This window comes from Epinephelus lanceolatus, chromosome 15 (genome assembly GCF_041903045.1).
Source record: "Epinephelus lanceolatus isolate andai-2023 chromosome 15, ASM4190304v1, whole genome shotgun sequence".
Taxonomy (NCBI): domain Eukaryota; kingdom Metazoa; phylum Chordata; class Actinopteri; order Perciformes; family Serranidae; genus Epinephelus; species Epinephelus lanceolatus.
In genome coordinates this window covers 26,984,241-26,998,435 of record NC_135748.1, presented here as the reverse complement: position 1 = coordinate 26,998,435, position 14,195 = coordinate 26,984,241, and the positions used below count along the sequence as shown (strand labels likewise).

The 14,195-nt window shown below is 41.6% G+C and overlaps 1 protein-coding gene across 2 annotated transcripts in view; it reads left to right on the top strand.

The window, feature by feature from the left end:
• Positions 1-1,404: 1,404 nt before the first annotated feature.
• Positions 1,405-14,195, top strand: part of kcnk10b (potassium channel, subfamily K, member 10b) — a 30,052-nt gene continuing 17,261 nt past the window's right edge. The window contains exons 1-2 of one of the 2 annotated variants that reach the window (XM_033643591.2): positions 1,405-1,524; positions 9,021-9,436. In XM_033643591.2, the coding sequence (XP_033499482.2) occupies position 1,524; positions 9,021-9,436 (417 nt within the window). In that variant the 5' untranslated portion in view covers positions 1,405-1,523. Of the gene's footprint in view, positions 1,525-1,552; positions 2,130-9,020; positions 9,437-14,195 lie in introns of those variants that run through there. The other variant, XM_033643589.2, reaches the window with a different exon arrangement.

Here is a 14,195-nt window from a genome sequence, read left to right as displayed (position 1 = left end):
GGGTTTCTGGTTTGATCCCAGGAGGGAGCCCTCCTGTGCAGAGTTTGCATGTTCTCCCCGTGGTTTTCTCCGGGTGCTCCGCCTTCCTCCCACAGTCCAAAGACATGAAGGCTAATATATGACTCTAAAATTGTCCATGTGAGCATGAAGGTCTGTCTCTATGTGTCAGCCCTGTGATAGTGATAGTGATAGTGATAGTCTGGTGACCTGTCCACCTCTCGCCCAGTGTCAGCTGGGATAGGCTCCAGCACCCCTGTGACCCTCAAGAGGATAAGCAGTTAAGGAAAATGGATGGATGTAGGTGTTTTTGAATAGTCACATACTGTACTTTATAGACAATCTGTTCAAAGTGAAACAGTTGAACTGATTCTCAACTGATAAGCTGATAAGACGATAAAAATACATATAAATATATAATATAAACTATCTGTGAGTGGATCATCCATACAAAGTGTTACCAAGGAAGGGAATAATTTTTCAATTTTTATTTTATCATTACTTCACTGTAGTGAAGTCATCCTGACTGCAGTGAAGACATGCCCAGGCACTGGTCAGGCAGAATTTGTAAACCTAAACTTAAAACATATAGAGCTTGGCAACTGATGCCACAGTGCAGTGCATTGTGGGCCTGCACCTGCCAATAAATAGAGGGGTATTTTACTCATTTGTTTATGTGCGACCTGCCAACAATGGACACTTTTTGCACGAGCCTAGACTCAGGTAAGTGTTATCTTATGCTGTCATGAGACATTTTTGCATGATATTTAGTGATTTGATCTTTTACAAAGCTCAGCTACTTTTACTAAGTTGCTAGATTTCTTCCCACAGTAGCTTTGCTGTAGTTCAACTTCTTTCAGTGTGATGTCATTGGTAGCTTGCAAAGCTGTGTTTTCAAAGCAGCTTCCTCAACTAATTAAATAAGGTATAATGCTATCATTATTATGATGCATTTGCAAGTGAAGATTAAAGTTACAGTAACATATTTCTGGACAAAAATAAAAGCAGTTTGCAAGCTTACTTTCAGAAGTCTATTGAAATGAATGAAAACCTAAGCCTGCCTTCAGGGTAGGGTAGAAAAACTATTATTATATATGTAAAAATATGTGTATTAAACTATATAATGCTTGAATGGTTGGAGTAAAAGAGTATGATCTTTAAACCAGGCTATAACTTCAATTTAAAGTTCAAACTTGCAACACCTGCAGGACATTTTGGCTCCACTATCAACACAAAAGTCTTTTTTTCCTCTTAATTTTTCCTGAATCCACTTTGGCCAAACTGTTCATGAATTGTTCCCATCGTCACCATCTGACTGGTGCACAATTTAGGGGGGCTAACCAGATGGAGGAGGCGACTTATCCTAAGCTATCGTTGTTCATAAATTATGCACTGTTTCCCATTCATGTGAGTGATGTAATGGTTTAAGTCTGCTGCTGATTTGACTTGCTCCCCTGCGCCATGTGCTCCGTCGCCGGTTGCCAAACGATGGGAAGATAATCCTGTTTGGGGGGCTAAAAGAAAAGAGTGAGTAGCCAATTTAATATGGATTTTGAGAGCGAATTAAAATGTATCTGATCCAAAGCTAGAGGCAAATTTAGCTGGAGGCTAGTGAGAGTAAAAACAGGTGGAGTAGTGCGCTCTGGGAGTGAAAGGGAGGAGAGCATCCTTGCCCGTTGTTCCTGCTGCCGGCGTGACGCGTGGTTAAAGTTGCCTTTTTCTGGACGCGCTCCAGCTGTGTTTTATGGACCGGACCACTGGTGTGCGTGTGCAGAGTGTGGGACGTGATGTGGTTCGGTCCTCAGTGAAAAGGTCTCCCAAGTATCTCTCTTGGCAGACGAGCACCGCGCGTCCAAGCGAGGTGGAGGAGAAAAAGGAGGAGGAGGGGGGACAGCAGAGGCAGACAATGCGGTCCTGCGATGCGCTTATTTCTCCGTACAATTTACACCCACATCCACGAAAACATGATGTGCCGAAGACGTGGGAGAACTCCTCGTGATTTGGCTATTTTTATTTATTTTTTATAATCGGATTGAAGCAAATTCCTTTCACGTTTTGACCGAGAACAAAAATAGAGATGAAATTTCCAATAGAAAACCCGAGGAAACAAGTTAACTGGGACCCGGAACAAGGTTGGTGAATACTGCTTTGTTATTGTGTCATAACTTTACATATGTCATTTAATATTACTCTAAATCTCAGCAACACCTCATAGAGATATCTGAGGCACAGTAAATCTGCATTATTCAACATTTTTACTCAATATTTTGTTTTTTTTCCCAGTGTGTTTTTTCTTATTGTAATATTTTAATGTGCCAAAATGACCCTTAACACGAGACAAGGCGGTTGGGTGGATTTCTTTATTCTCCATCCTCCTTGTGCACAGTTGTAGAAGGAAATGCTGCTGGGAGCGGAGCCGCGACCGCTTCAAGCTGGCGGGAATAGCCACGGTGAAACCGGAAATGCTGCCAAAATAAAAGCACGTAAAGTTGTTGCCTTAGAAATAATTGCGCCTTAGGGACATGTCGAAAATTGTCGAAATTCCAGCATGAAGCTATAATTTCCGATTATTATAACCACCAGGCATGGCTGGGCACTCATGGTGGATTATTAGCCTACCAAATAATTAATCTCACCGGAAATAGACTAGATTGTGACTGTGCCTGTAATAGGGGAGACAACCTAACATTTTAGTTTTGGATCAGTGTTATTACAACTGTTTGTGATTATTTTTTTTTTTTTTTTTTTATTCTAACATGCACATTTCTGCTACAAATGAACTGTTGTTTTTTTTCTAGAACTTTCCTTTCGTCTAGCCTACAATTGCACTGGTGGAGGTGAAATGTTAGAACGTACCCCATGGGTGGGGTTATAGCCTATGTAACAGGCAGAGGGTTAGTTGTCTGTTTAACACAATTTATTCATCACAATTTTGTTTACTTGCTATATTTATGATCTATGTCTGATAGATATCCAAACATCTGTACACCCCTTATCTAACCACCAATGCTTCATGAATGGAAAAACATATGGATATTATATGTGTTTCTCTTCTCATTTGTGATAAATTGATGGATAGATGCGGGCATTGGTGGCTTAGTGGTAGAGCAGGCGCCCCATGTACAAGGCTGTTGCCGCAGCGGCTCGGGTTCGACTCCAGCCTGTGGCCCTTTGCTGCATGTCACTCTCTCTCTCTCTCCCCCCTTCACACTTGTCTGTCCTATCCATTAAAGGCTAAAAATGCCCCAAAAAATATCTATAAAAAAAAAAAAAAAATTGATGGATAGATGCATGTAGATACCTATTTCTCCATCTACATTAGAGGAAGAATAGGTATCCGTCCATCTGTTAGTCTATCATTGATATTTAACGGTTGGATAGATACGATGGGTAACCTAGGTCCACATGTCAAAATATGAGTATTTTATGTATAAAAATGGGCAAGTTGGTAATATTGTGTGTCATTAAGATACCTGACAAATTAAAAATACAAATTATATGTAATTTAATCAAGAACATGAGTTCAAACTGAACATAAATTTGAGTGCGAAGATAGAAAAAATGCACTATGTGTGGAAATTTTTTCAAGCTGAGCCGACACTTGCTGCGAGTTGGTTACATCGTTCAAAATGGTGCTTTTAGGCAACAAGACAGTTAAGATGATATATGGTTGGATTCGGTGTCTGTAATCAAAAAACAAGATGACAAAGAAATTTACTTACGATGGCCGAAAACACTCTTTGTTACTGAACTCCGCTGAAACACGTCCAGTCTCTGTGGACTTTTGCAAGTCATGGTTTGGCAGTATTGTGGTCAACTGGCCAGAAGCACAAAAAGATCGACCCTATGTAACCACTTAAAAAGTCCATGTTATGCCCCTATGTTTTACATATGGTTCCAAAAATGAGAATTTTGCTTGGTCTTTAATCTCTATTGAAATTTAATGTTCTAATTTTGGTATGAGATGTATAGTCACCAGGGCGTATGGTTTAATTTCAATACTGGGGGACACATATGATTCATTGGGGGCTTAGGGCAGTGGTCCCCAACTGGTGGGTGGTGGGTCCATTCTGAATGCACTGCAAATGACTCACAAATGTGTCAAGTTTGTAAACAAAAAAAAAAAAAAAATTTTTTTTTTTTGAGTATGGTGAATTTCCATCACAGAGCTGTCTTTTTGAAGTGCTGTTTCCTGCTGTAGAGTGAGTGACTAATGTACAGCCACTTGACAGAGGCAGCAAATTAGCTTGATGACATGGCCAAACGCAAGTATGACGCTGAATGTATTAGACTGAGTAGATCTTGAACAAATGACTAAGGAGAAATCTGGACCCCATGGTTCAACCATTGGCTTAGGGTTGCTCCCCAGGAAATTTTGAGCATTACACAATTAGTTTCCAGCATTCTGGTGATTTTTTTCTGCCTCAGATTTTTGCCTGTTTTGCATCATCTGATGGTGTAAATGCACTCAATCTAAATATTAAGGTGGATGTGTCCCCTGCATTCCCCCGAAATCTACACTTATGTAAGTCTATATTTAGATAGACTAAGCCACTCCTGGCAACATCCCCACTAAGGATTTTATTTTGAAACTAGTTTTTGCTGGAAGTCCTTGGCCTGGCGTCTGTGATTCAGCCTGGCTTGATGCTTAAATTTGAGGCTCAGCTGGTGAGTTGAACGCTTACAACCTGTCTAGTACCACAGGGAGTAACTGGGCCAGGAGCCGACCTAAGCACAACCCAAAATCTGCCCTCGTGTTTACTACTACTAGTAGCTTTGCACTGTGTTCATCAGGGGGTGAATATTGTGCACGCATTATGCAGCTGACATGCTGAGATGTTGACAAACTGAATGTTTACAGTGTCCCACCACAACTGTGCCCCACTAAACAGAAAGTGAATGGTTGATGCAACCATTTCAATGCATGAGAATCTTCGTCAGCAGCAGCCACATGTTTATTTTTCCAGTTCTGTGATGGACCTAAGTCTCTAGTGGACGTTTCCTGTGCTTTGCCCAGACATGCTGGAAACAGAGAGTGAGGGCTGAGAGAGAGGAGCGAGAGAGTATCGGATGCTATCAGATAAAAAGCACTGCTCTCCACTCAGTCCTTATTTAATTTGCCAGAATCAATAAGAAGCAAATTCAGTGGTTTGAGAAGGATTTTCGATGAATGCCACATGGCATTGGAAGAATTAAATGCAAATGGAATAATGTTCATCCCAGTTTCGGTTGTGCATCTATGGTTTAAAACTCATACATAGACTTATATTCTTTTACTGAGGATGTTATTTGTTTTTTAAAATCACTCAGCTGCACTAAAGTCGAGGAGATACAGCTTTCTGAAATACCCTAGTGTATAGCTGCTGCTGCCCTGCTGCATACAACTTATTTATTTAATTTCACTCACTCACAAGATGAGATGAAAAGCAATTAACATTGCAGTAAGACTAGTTATGGACGTGGCCCATTTGCAATCAATTAACTGGCAGATATTTGACTGCATCCATCAACAAGGCTGCACCAAACACAGCAGACGACATGATGTAGGGTTATATTCTTTCTGCTGCTTCACCTCTCAGTCGTAATTTTCTAATTCATCTCATGTGCTAAAAATAGCCCGCCACCGCCCTTAAAGGCACGTACTATAAATTGAAAGTGTCAGTTTTGCACCTTCCTGAGCTTTTGACATCACTTTGCTGGTATTGATTCACTCATGATACGGGCATTAACTAACAAGATTCATTGCTCCTGGATCAGAGAATGAGACACTTCCTGGATGCCCTTGACTCATCAGGGCGGGGTGCGTGTGTGAGTGCATACGTTTTACCGAGCATATCCCATAAGTGACCCTATCCCATTAGTAAACAAAAGAGTACCCCCCTCTCAGACAAATCCATTTGGTATTCCTACCTACGAGAGCTGCATCTGAGTCGACAGCAGGCTCCACCCAGGGCTCCGAGGCACGGCTCGCTCTGCGATCATCTGAGAGAGGTGGGGGCGTTGGAGGTGAAGGCCGCAGCTCAGAATAGCTTCTACAATGGTTTATATACATTAAAGGAATCTAAAATTGGCCGCCTGCTCGGTGCTGCTTGCCACTTGGTTGACCCGCTCCAGCACCCATGCATTTGTGATAAAAACCCACCCAGAAGCCAATGACTGAGAGTGGCACTTATCCTGCCCTCTCTTTCAGTCTATCAGAAAAATTGAATCCTGCTTCTCAGCATAGAGGATAACTCAATTTTCACCTACACCTCGCAACACTGTACGGATTTAGTTGCAAATGGTGTGTGTGTTTGAATATTTGTGCAGTTTTTTGTCTGTTTTGCCTTATGTAACTCTATGTTACATACTCAGAATCATTCGATTATCTCCACTAATTCAGGTTTCCTCAGGTTTTTCTTTCACGCTGATAATTCACAGTAATTTAATAACAAGGTTTCTCTGCATTAGTGGTCGAGGCAGCCGCTGAGGCTCCATTTCACGGCAATAATGGCTTTTATGTGCAGGATCCAAAACAAATTCTCAGTGCATTAAGATGTCGAGATGACGGCTTTGACACAGACATTTGTGCCGATAGCTTCTAGCTTCTGCATTGTGAATAGCCCTTCATTAGCTCGGACTAATAGAAGGAAATCGCTTTGTAATGCCTCATGCAGGAGGATGTAGGTTGTCAGTGGCTGTAATGAGACTTGCATTTACAAAATGTGGTGTTCAGTGTGCAAAACAGACACAATTCTTCATTGTCCAGGTGCTGAGTCCAAACCTGTGCAGTGATTTCTGTTCCCCAAGGACTCACTTTGAAATAATTTAGCTATTACGTCACTCACGTACAGAGGTAGGCAATCGATTCTCACTTTGACCTTGTCACATATTGATGTTTTGGTCATGGACTTTCCATGTTCACATACAACATGCAAGGTACCCTGGGTGCGTTGGTTGTTGACGTTCTGGGACACTGTGTCAAGTTCTGCCTGTTACATGCTTTGTCCTTTTTCAAAATTCACTTCCGTTTTCGCAGGAAATTTAATGTTTAGGTAAAGTCTCTTTGAAAACCGAACACACAGGGTTTTAGAATCTGATGGGACATGGACACCGCTCTCTCGGGTGAAAGTCGGTGTTTGTTTGACCCATCTACCGCTCCCTCTCACCAAACCCTGTTGGACTTTCGCCGCCTTAACTTTCGTCCTTGTCCCACCACATTTCCTCCTGACACTGCTGGGCACTGTTAAACTATAATGGCAACTGGCCACATATCACACGGACGTTACAGTACACCTTTTTACGTTGGTTTCTGACGCCGCAAGTCACTGCCCAAGTGCCAGATTTCGACGACTTCGGAGTGAGACTGGGCTTGCATTGTAGTTTTTTTGTTGCAAGTCCAATTGGAACAAATGTTGATGGAGTAGATTAAACTTTCATGCGGCTTGCATGTCAAATACAGTAACAGCAACGGGACACTAGTGAATTTCTGCTTCCCAGGGACTTGCAATTAAAAAAACTACAATGCAAGCCCAGTCTCACTCCGAAGTCGTCGAAATCTGGCACTTGGGCAGTCTTGCAATCTGGTAAAGACATATTTTGGGAAATATCAAATAATACAACTCTGAAATCTTTGGATCAGTGGATTTCAAACATTTCATGCCCAAAGCATACCAACAGGCAAAACAAAATCTCAAGGCACACCTGTATTTATATCTGTGCTCAGTAGCTTCTATAATGTGTGTTATCACTCTTATCACGACATAAGACAATAAAATAAGAAAGAATAAGACAGAAAGCTTTCATGATACTGTCTACTGACAGCTTTTTTTTCTTGTTGCATTTTGTGGTAGGTCGTCTTTGCTGGTGCTTCACTGTAATTTGCCTCGCACAATAAAGCGATCCATTGTCCCACTCATGGCTTTCTCCTTTTAATTGTTACCATCCCTCACACTGGCTGCCAATCAGGGCTTTTGATGTGTCAGACTCTTATAATTCCCTCGCGCTAACGGCGACAAATAGGTCCCCCGTGAGGGTTTTTTAAATTAAACTAAAAATTAAATTAGATTTTTAAGCGAGGGTTTGCCTCTTTATTAGGAAATGGGTGCACACGACATACCGACACAGTCAATTAGAAATGAATTCATAACTTTTTGAATAAGCCCAGTTGAAATCTGCAATAATAATAATAATAATAATAATAATAATAATAATAATAATAATAATAATAATAATAATAATAATAATAATAATATGTAGTGATCACAAAAACGCTTCATAGTGCTCCTTGTAGTTTCTGAGATAAAGCCATGTTCTTATCATGCTATCTTTAGTCTTTGGGCACTGTTTTCTTATTAAAACCGTAGGAAATACCCCACAATAAGCAATAAGAATGTAGGGAGTTTTGTCATTTTCAATACACATGTGAGAGGCCCCTATCTATATAGATTCCATATAAATAAAAGTTGCACCGGATTAATGTATTATTAGTCATACAGCAGGTGAAAACCCTCACTTGAGGAGCCATTCTCTCATACCAGAACTCACTTTTCAGCCAAATGCTTTGACTGATGTAGAAAATTTCCTCAGGGTTGTGCTTAGGCAAGCCTCGAGAATATTTCCATCAAAAGAAAATTCAAAATTTCTGCTGCCGGCACAAACGGATTAAAGGAGGCCGCCAAAACTTCAATTAAATTCATGTTTCCATTTTATTACTGCAACACACTAGTTATCACAGGACAAAGAACAACAATAGGGATCTGTAAACACATGGACACTGTGTAATCATTTCAAACGCACCTAAAAAGCCTCAAAGACTGCCTTCCAAACAACATGTCAGAAGGACTTTTTTTTTCTGAACACTCAGTCTGTCTTCACATTTTATTCATATCCAGCCTGTAACAGATTCAGGGCCTTCAGCCAAGAACAGTCTGCTAATTTGTATTTGCCTAAAATCATCAGAATAATTTTCAGTAGAGACAGAACTGCTGTTTCTGTCCTCCAACACAAATTAATCTTCTCTTCCCTGTCACTCTTTTCCCCAGTGGCGGTCCAGACCAACTTGGTCCCTCCCAAAAAGGTCCAGCCTGGCATGGCTAAGTCGAGCCTGGTCCAGGCCAGCGTGGCCACCATGCAAAACCCGATGGGCTGCGACCCAAAGGCCAATGGTCACTGTCCATTACCGCGCCTGTCCATCTCCTCCCGCTCTGCCAGCGTGGTGACCAGCATGGATGCCAGCTGCGATGGCACGGCCGCGGCGCTCCACTCGGTGATGAAGTGGAAGACGGTGCTGGCGGTGTTCATCGTGGTCGTCCTCTACCTGGTTTGTGGAGGTCTGGCATTCAGGGCGCTGGAGCAGCCGTTTGAGAGCATCCAGAAGACCAGTATCACCCTGGAGAAGGCTTCTTTCCTGGAGAGACACCCATGTGTTACCCCTGAGGAGCTGGAGGCACTTATCAAGGTGAGAGAGTGAGAGTGGAGATGAGCTTTTAGAGTTCTGGAACAGCCTCGGAGTAGCAACAGCATTTGTTGAATATCTTCACAGATTAGTTTCCAAGAGGTTCGGAAGATAAGAAAAATGTAATGAAAATGATCTGATGACTTATTCTGAGTGTCATTCAATTTGATTGGTAGATAAGAAGAGGAACGTCAGAGGACTGACCTTTACAGCAGCAGTTTCCTAGATGGTGATTACTATCGGGTAATTAGAGTTTCTCGGGTTAATTAATTGTGGTCCTATTAGCTTGTCACACGATCTGTCAAAGCTTGGATGATACTCTCTTTCATGTCCACATTGTCATGGTCAGTCTAGCAGATAGCAAATTTCAGTGTCCACTGACTGCTGCAGCCTTTTGCAGAATAATAGCTCATGTCTGCATAAAACGTGTTACCAATACGTCATGTTTCTTTTAATATATAACAAAGTGTTTTAATATTGAATAAATCATTTTGACTTTCAAGTGGACTCAGCTCAGGGTCCATCACATGACTGAAGTGTGGAGCGTCAGTTGTGAGACAATAAGCAGTCATTCATGGATACTTATGATGATGACACCTGTGGCAGCTCCACTTATTATTAAAGATCATAACATGCAGTTGAAAGCTCAGGAAAAGCCACTAACTGGACCTTTGAGTTAAGACCATTTCTGACATATTACCTGTCATAAGTGAACTTTCATGCTCAGAGGCGTAAGGTAGTTAGCTATTATTACAGGCCCTATAGCGCACGCTAATTACTAGTTCTGAAGCACACACAATGTGTTGGATTTTACAGTCGAATGAGTTGCTTGGACTTTTGTGTTTGAAAATCAGAGAAGTCAGAAAGAAAGACTGTAAAAAAGCCAAAGGAATCTAATTTGCTACCTTCTCCTGCTGTTCTTTTCTCGTCTTACACTGTCACTTTTATGTTTGAAATGCTCTTAGCTTATCACTATCAAGAGATTTTGCTTCTAAAGTAGATAACATATCTTATCGTCTTGTCATAGAAACAAAAAGAGACTAGACATTTTACATTAACATACAAATTACCCAGCAATCATTATTACATACCTGTCAGTGACAAAAATACCAAAGAATTTGCCCGTTCTTGGCCCAACACGATGTCGGAGGGTCTAATCTCTCAACTGGCCCCATTGAAACAGCACTATATTTATGCTTCTGTCCACACTCAAACTGTTGTTGGTGACTTGTTTTCCCTTTGCACATTTGTATTATGGCTTCAGATGTAATTGTGACAAATTGTGTAAGCGTTTATTTGCAGCAGTTTAGCCCATTATCAGCCACTCTGCTAATGTGAAACACCTAAATTCTAATTTGGTTCCAGAGGAGTGGTCGTTCCTGTCGCTTTAATTTTTCTGAATATTTATCAAACAGCAAATTCAATTCTGTTGCAAGGCTTAGAAGTGAATATTAGCCCCTAGTACTCTGGAGAGTTATTGTTGTACTTCATCATTTAGGTGCAATTAGCTTCTTAGCACCGAAATATTCATGGCATGGTGTGTTGGATTTGAAAGGCACCCAGTGTAACAACTGGTGAACCAGGTGAGAGTGGACTCAAATGCAAAAAGCTAGGTTTGGTACACAGAAGGACAATCAGTGGAGACAAACAAATCCAGTAGGGTTGAGGCAGAGTCAATCAACAGGCTAAATCAAAAACAAAACAAGAAAAGGACGCAGGGAAAGGCTGGAACGCTTGACACACAAGGAGCTATGATGAACTGGCACAGAGAGAAAACAAGACACACACTAAATACTCTGGTGAGGGGAAGGATAATGAGACACAGGTGAGGCTAATCAGGACGGGGCTGACAATCAGACACAGGTGAAGTCATCAACAGGGAGTAAAAACACACAGGGATAGGAAGTAAAGTGATCTGAAATGAGAAGAAATTTGAACTGTGAAAACCAATGGATTTTTGTAGTGTTTTAATTTATACGATGCGGGATGTGTGTGTGATTTGTCTTGCTTACTGTTTGTACACATAGCATTCAAACTTGCCGCCTCCTTCCTACACTGCCTGTACGTACACTGCAAGCTACTATTGTAGGAATGTTACATTTGTTGTCATGGAAAAGCCGATACTTTAGCAAGCTAACTAAGCTAATTGCTGGCACGTACCTGTCCAGAAAACAGGACAACTCCGCAACACTCTACATCCCTGCTCACCAGGGAAAGTGAAAGCCAACCCCAGATTCACTCTCATTTTGAAACTAGCACTGTCTGACTGGTGTTCTGCCTCACTATATTTGTGGGGTTTTTTTTTGGTGCTGTGGAAATGATTTTTGTAGCTTCCTCCTGGATGCTCTTGGATATAAAGTTCTGTCTCACCGGCACCTGCTGATTTTGGCTAGGGGCTACGCACCCAGGAACATCCCGAATGCAGCAAAATAAGAAAAAAGAAGGAAAATATAGGCAGATGGCAGAGTCTCTGCAGATAAATACACTTTCACAGACATCTAGTGAGTCATAAGTGATGATTAAGAGTGATTACTTTTGTGTGAGTCTAGTATTTTTTAGGAATATCCTGCAGAGTATAAATTAAAGTGTTACACTGAACTCAGTCACAACTTCTCCACTAAAGGACTCTTGCCATTAATAATGCTGACTTATACTCATTTTTTAATAAGGATTTCATTAGCTGTCTTCCTCTGCCAATAAATCGATTATATAGCGACAGTAGCACCGTCAGAAGATAAACCCCCTGCTCTCTGCCCCCCCCGGTTGGCGATGGTTGATGGGTAAATGTCATGAGCAGACTTAGAGGCAGGTCATTTCTTCAGCAGGAAGCACATTAATACCTCCAGGGTCACCACGGAGATACCCATGATTCTCAGTGACACTCCGCATCTGTTTGCAAACACACTTTACAGCACATGCTAGCACATGCAGCTTTACGTTACATAACAGTCCATAAGAGTAATCCTGGGGAAAAGGGCAAATAATAAATGTCTTGATCCTTGTAGAAAATTCGATCAAGCAGCATGACCTTTATGCTATATCACGGTTGCTTGGAGTGAATTATGAATTGCAGTTGTAAGTCAATACAGATTTCGTTGCGTTTTCAATTCGTGTGCAGTGAAATACCACTAGTAGTAAAATACCTACATTTTAGCATAGCGGGTTGTCTTGAGAAACAGATCTAATTGTTAAGCTGTATCTGAATATCTTGTGCCCTCAATAATAAATGTATTAGTACAGTGTGAAATTCCAGAGTGAGGCTTTAACAACACCCACACGTTTTAAATAAGGAAACTAGCTCACGGCCACAGGAGCACTGTTGGCTTTGCTGTAAGAAATGTTTGAAGCCAAGTTTCTCTGTCTTCTACCAGAACTGTGTGTGATATATCTTCTGTTTTAACAAGACATGCAGTAAAACCTGTGGCTTTGACGGATCAAGGAAGACTGGAGCTGATTGACCCTCTGTTAATTCTACATGACACGACATCAAAGTCTGTCCTGAGGTGCAATTTCCACTGGGGACACAGGGGACATGACCCCCTCCTGCCTTTTTGAAACCCTGTTTGTGTCCTCCCACTTTGAAAAGCATATTTTTGTTTTATTCTAACCACATATGAAATATATTGTTGTCTGGCAGAGAATGTTTTGAGCTGCTGGTTTTGCGCTGATATCCTCCAAAATAACGCCACAGAGGGGCAGCATGTTTAGCACATTTAGGCCCAATCCCAATACCCCCCCTTGTCCACTACCCCTTAGCCCTTGGCTCTACCTCTAGCCCTTGCCCACTACCCCTTGGCCCCTGAAATGAAGCAACGAGGTGTAGGGGTTGAAATCTTTCCCTAGGAATTGGGACACCACTCACTATGTCACCGTGTCGTTTACGTTCACGCATACGTAACTATTTTAAACAGGAAGCCGTGAGCCATCTACATTTACAGCCGGCATCTACAATGGAGTCTCCAGTTGAATCCATCCTACCGATCGCGTTTGCTGTATTCATCATGCTTTGTTTGATGAACGACAGACGACAAATGATCTGTACGACAGGGGCCTTCTGCTAGCTAGCTAGCTAGCTAGCTAACCAGCTAACATTACAAGGCAGCATAGTTATACTAGCTTGCGTGTTATTGTAATGTGAAAAAAAAAAAAACAGGACAGATGACAGACGGTAGATAGTGTGAGCTAGCTAACAAGCAACCTGACAATGGTAACGTTAGCTAGCTAGCTTTCTGTCGACTCCAATCTAGACATCGTGAATAGCAATAAAAAATTGATATACCGTTCTCTACAAAAATACACAGTTATTCAAAAACGTTTTTACAAAAGTTCCATGTTTATTTGCGAAATTATACGTACATGTATGAACTTTTTTCACCGTCTCTTGCTCGGTGGTAGCCATGGCGACGTTTACCCCTCGCTGCCAAGTCAGCATCTAAAATCCCTCGCTCCGAAGGGCTAGTTTCATACCCACTACCCCTCGTTATGCCCCCTACCCCTACACGCAAAAAGGAATTGGGACACCCCTACCCCTCGCAGAAACGCGCAAATCTAGGGGTAGGGCCAAGGGGTAGGGTTAAGGGGGGTATTGGGACGGGCCTTTAACACTATGCTGGCAGAATTTAGCATGGTGACCAACTGTATTATTTCCTACATCTTTTTTGAGTACCATACACCCTAAATGTATGGAAAAATACAGGAAATGGGATTCTATTTTTATTTTTTCTGGGGGCAGAACCCCTGTTTCCCTGTTACTCCTTAAATC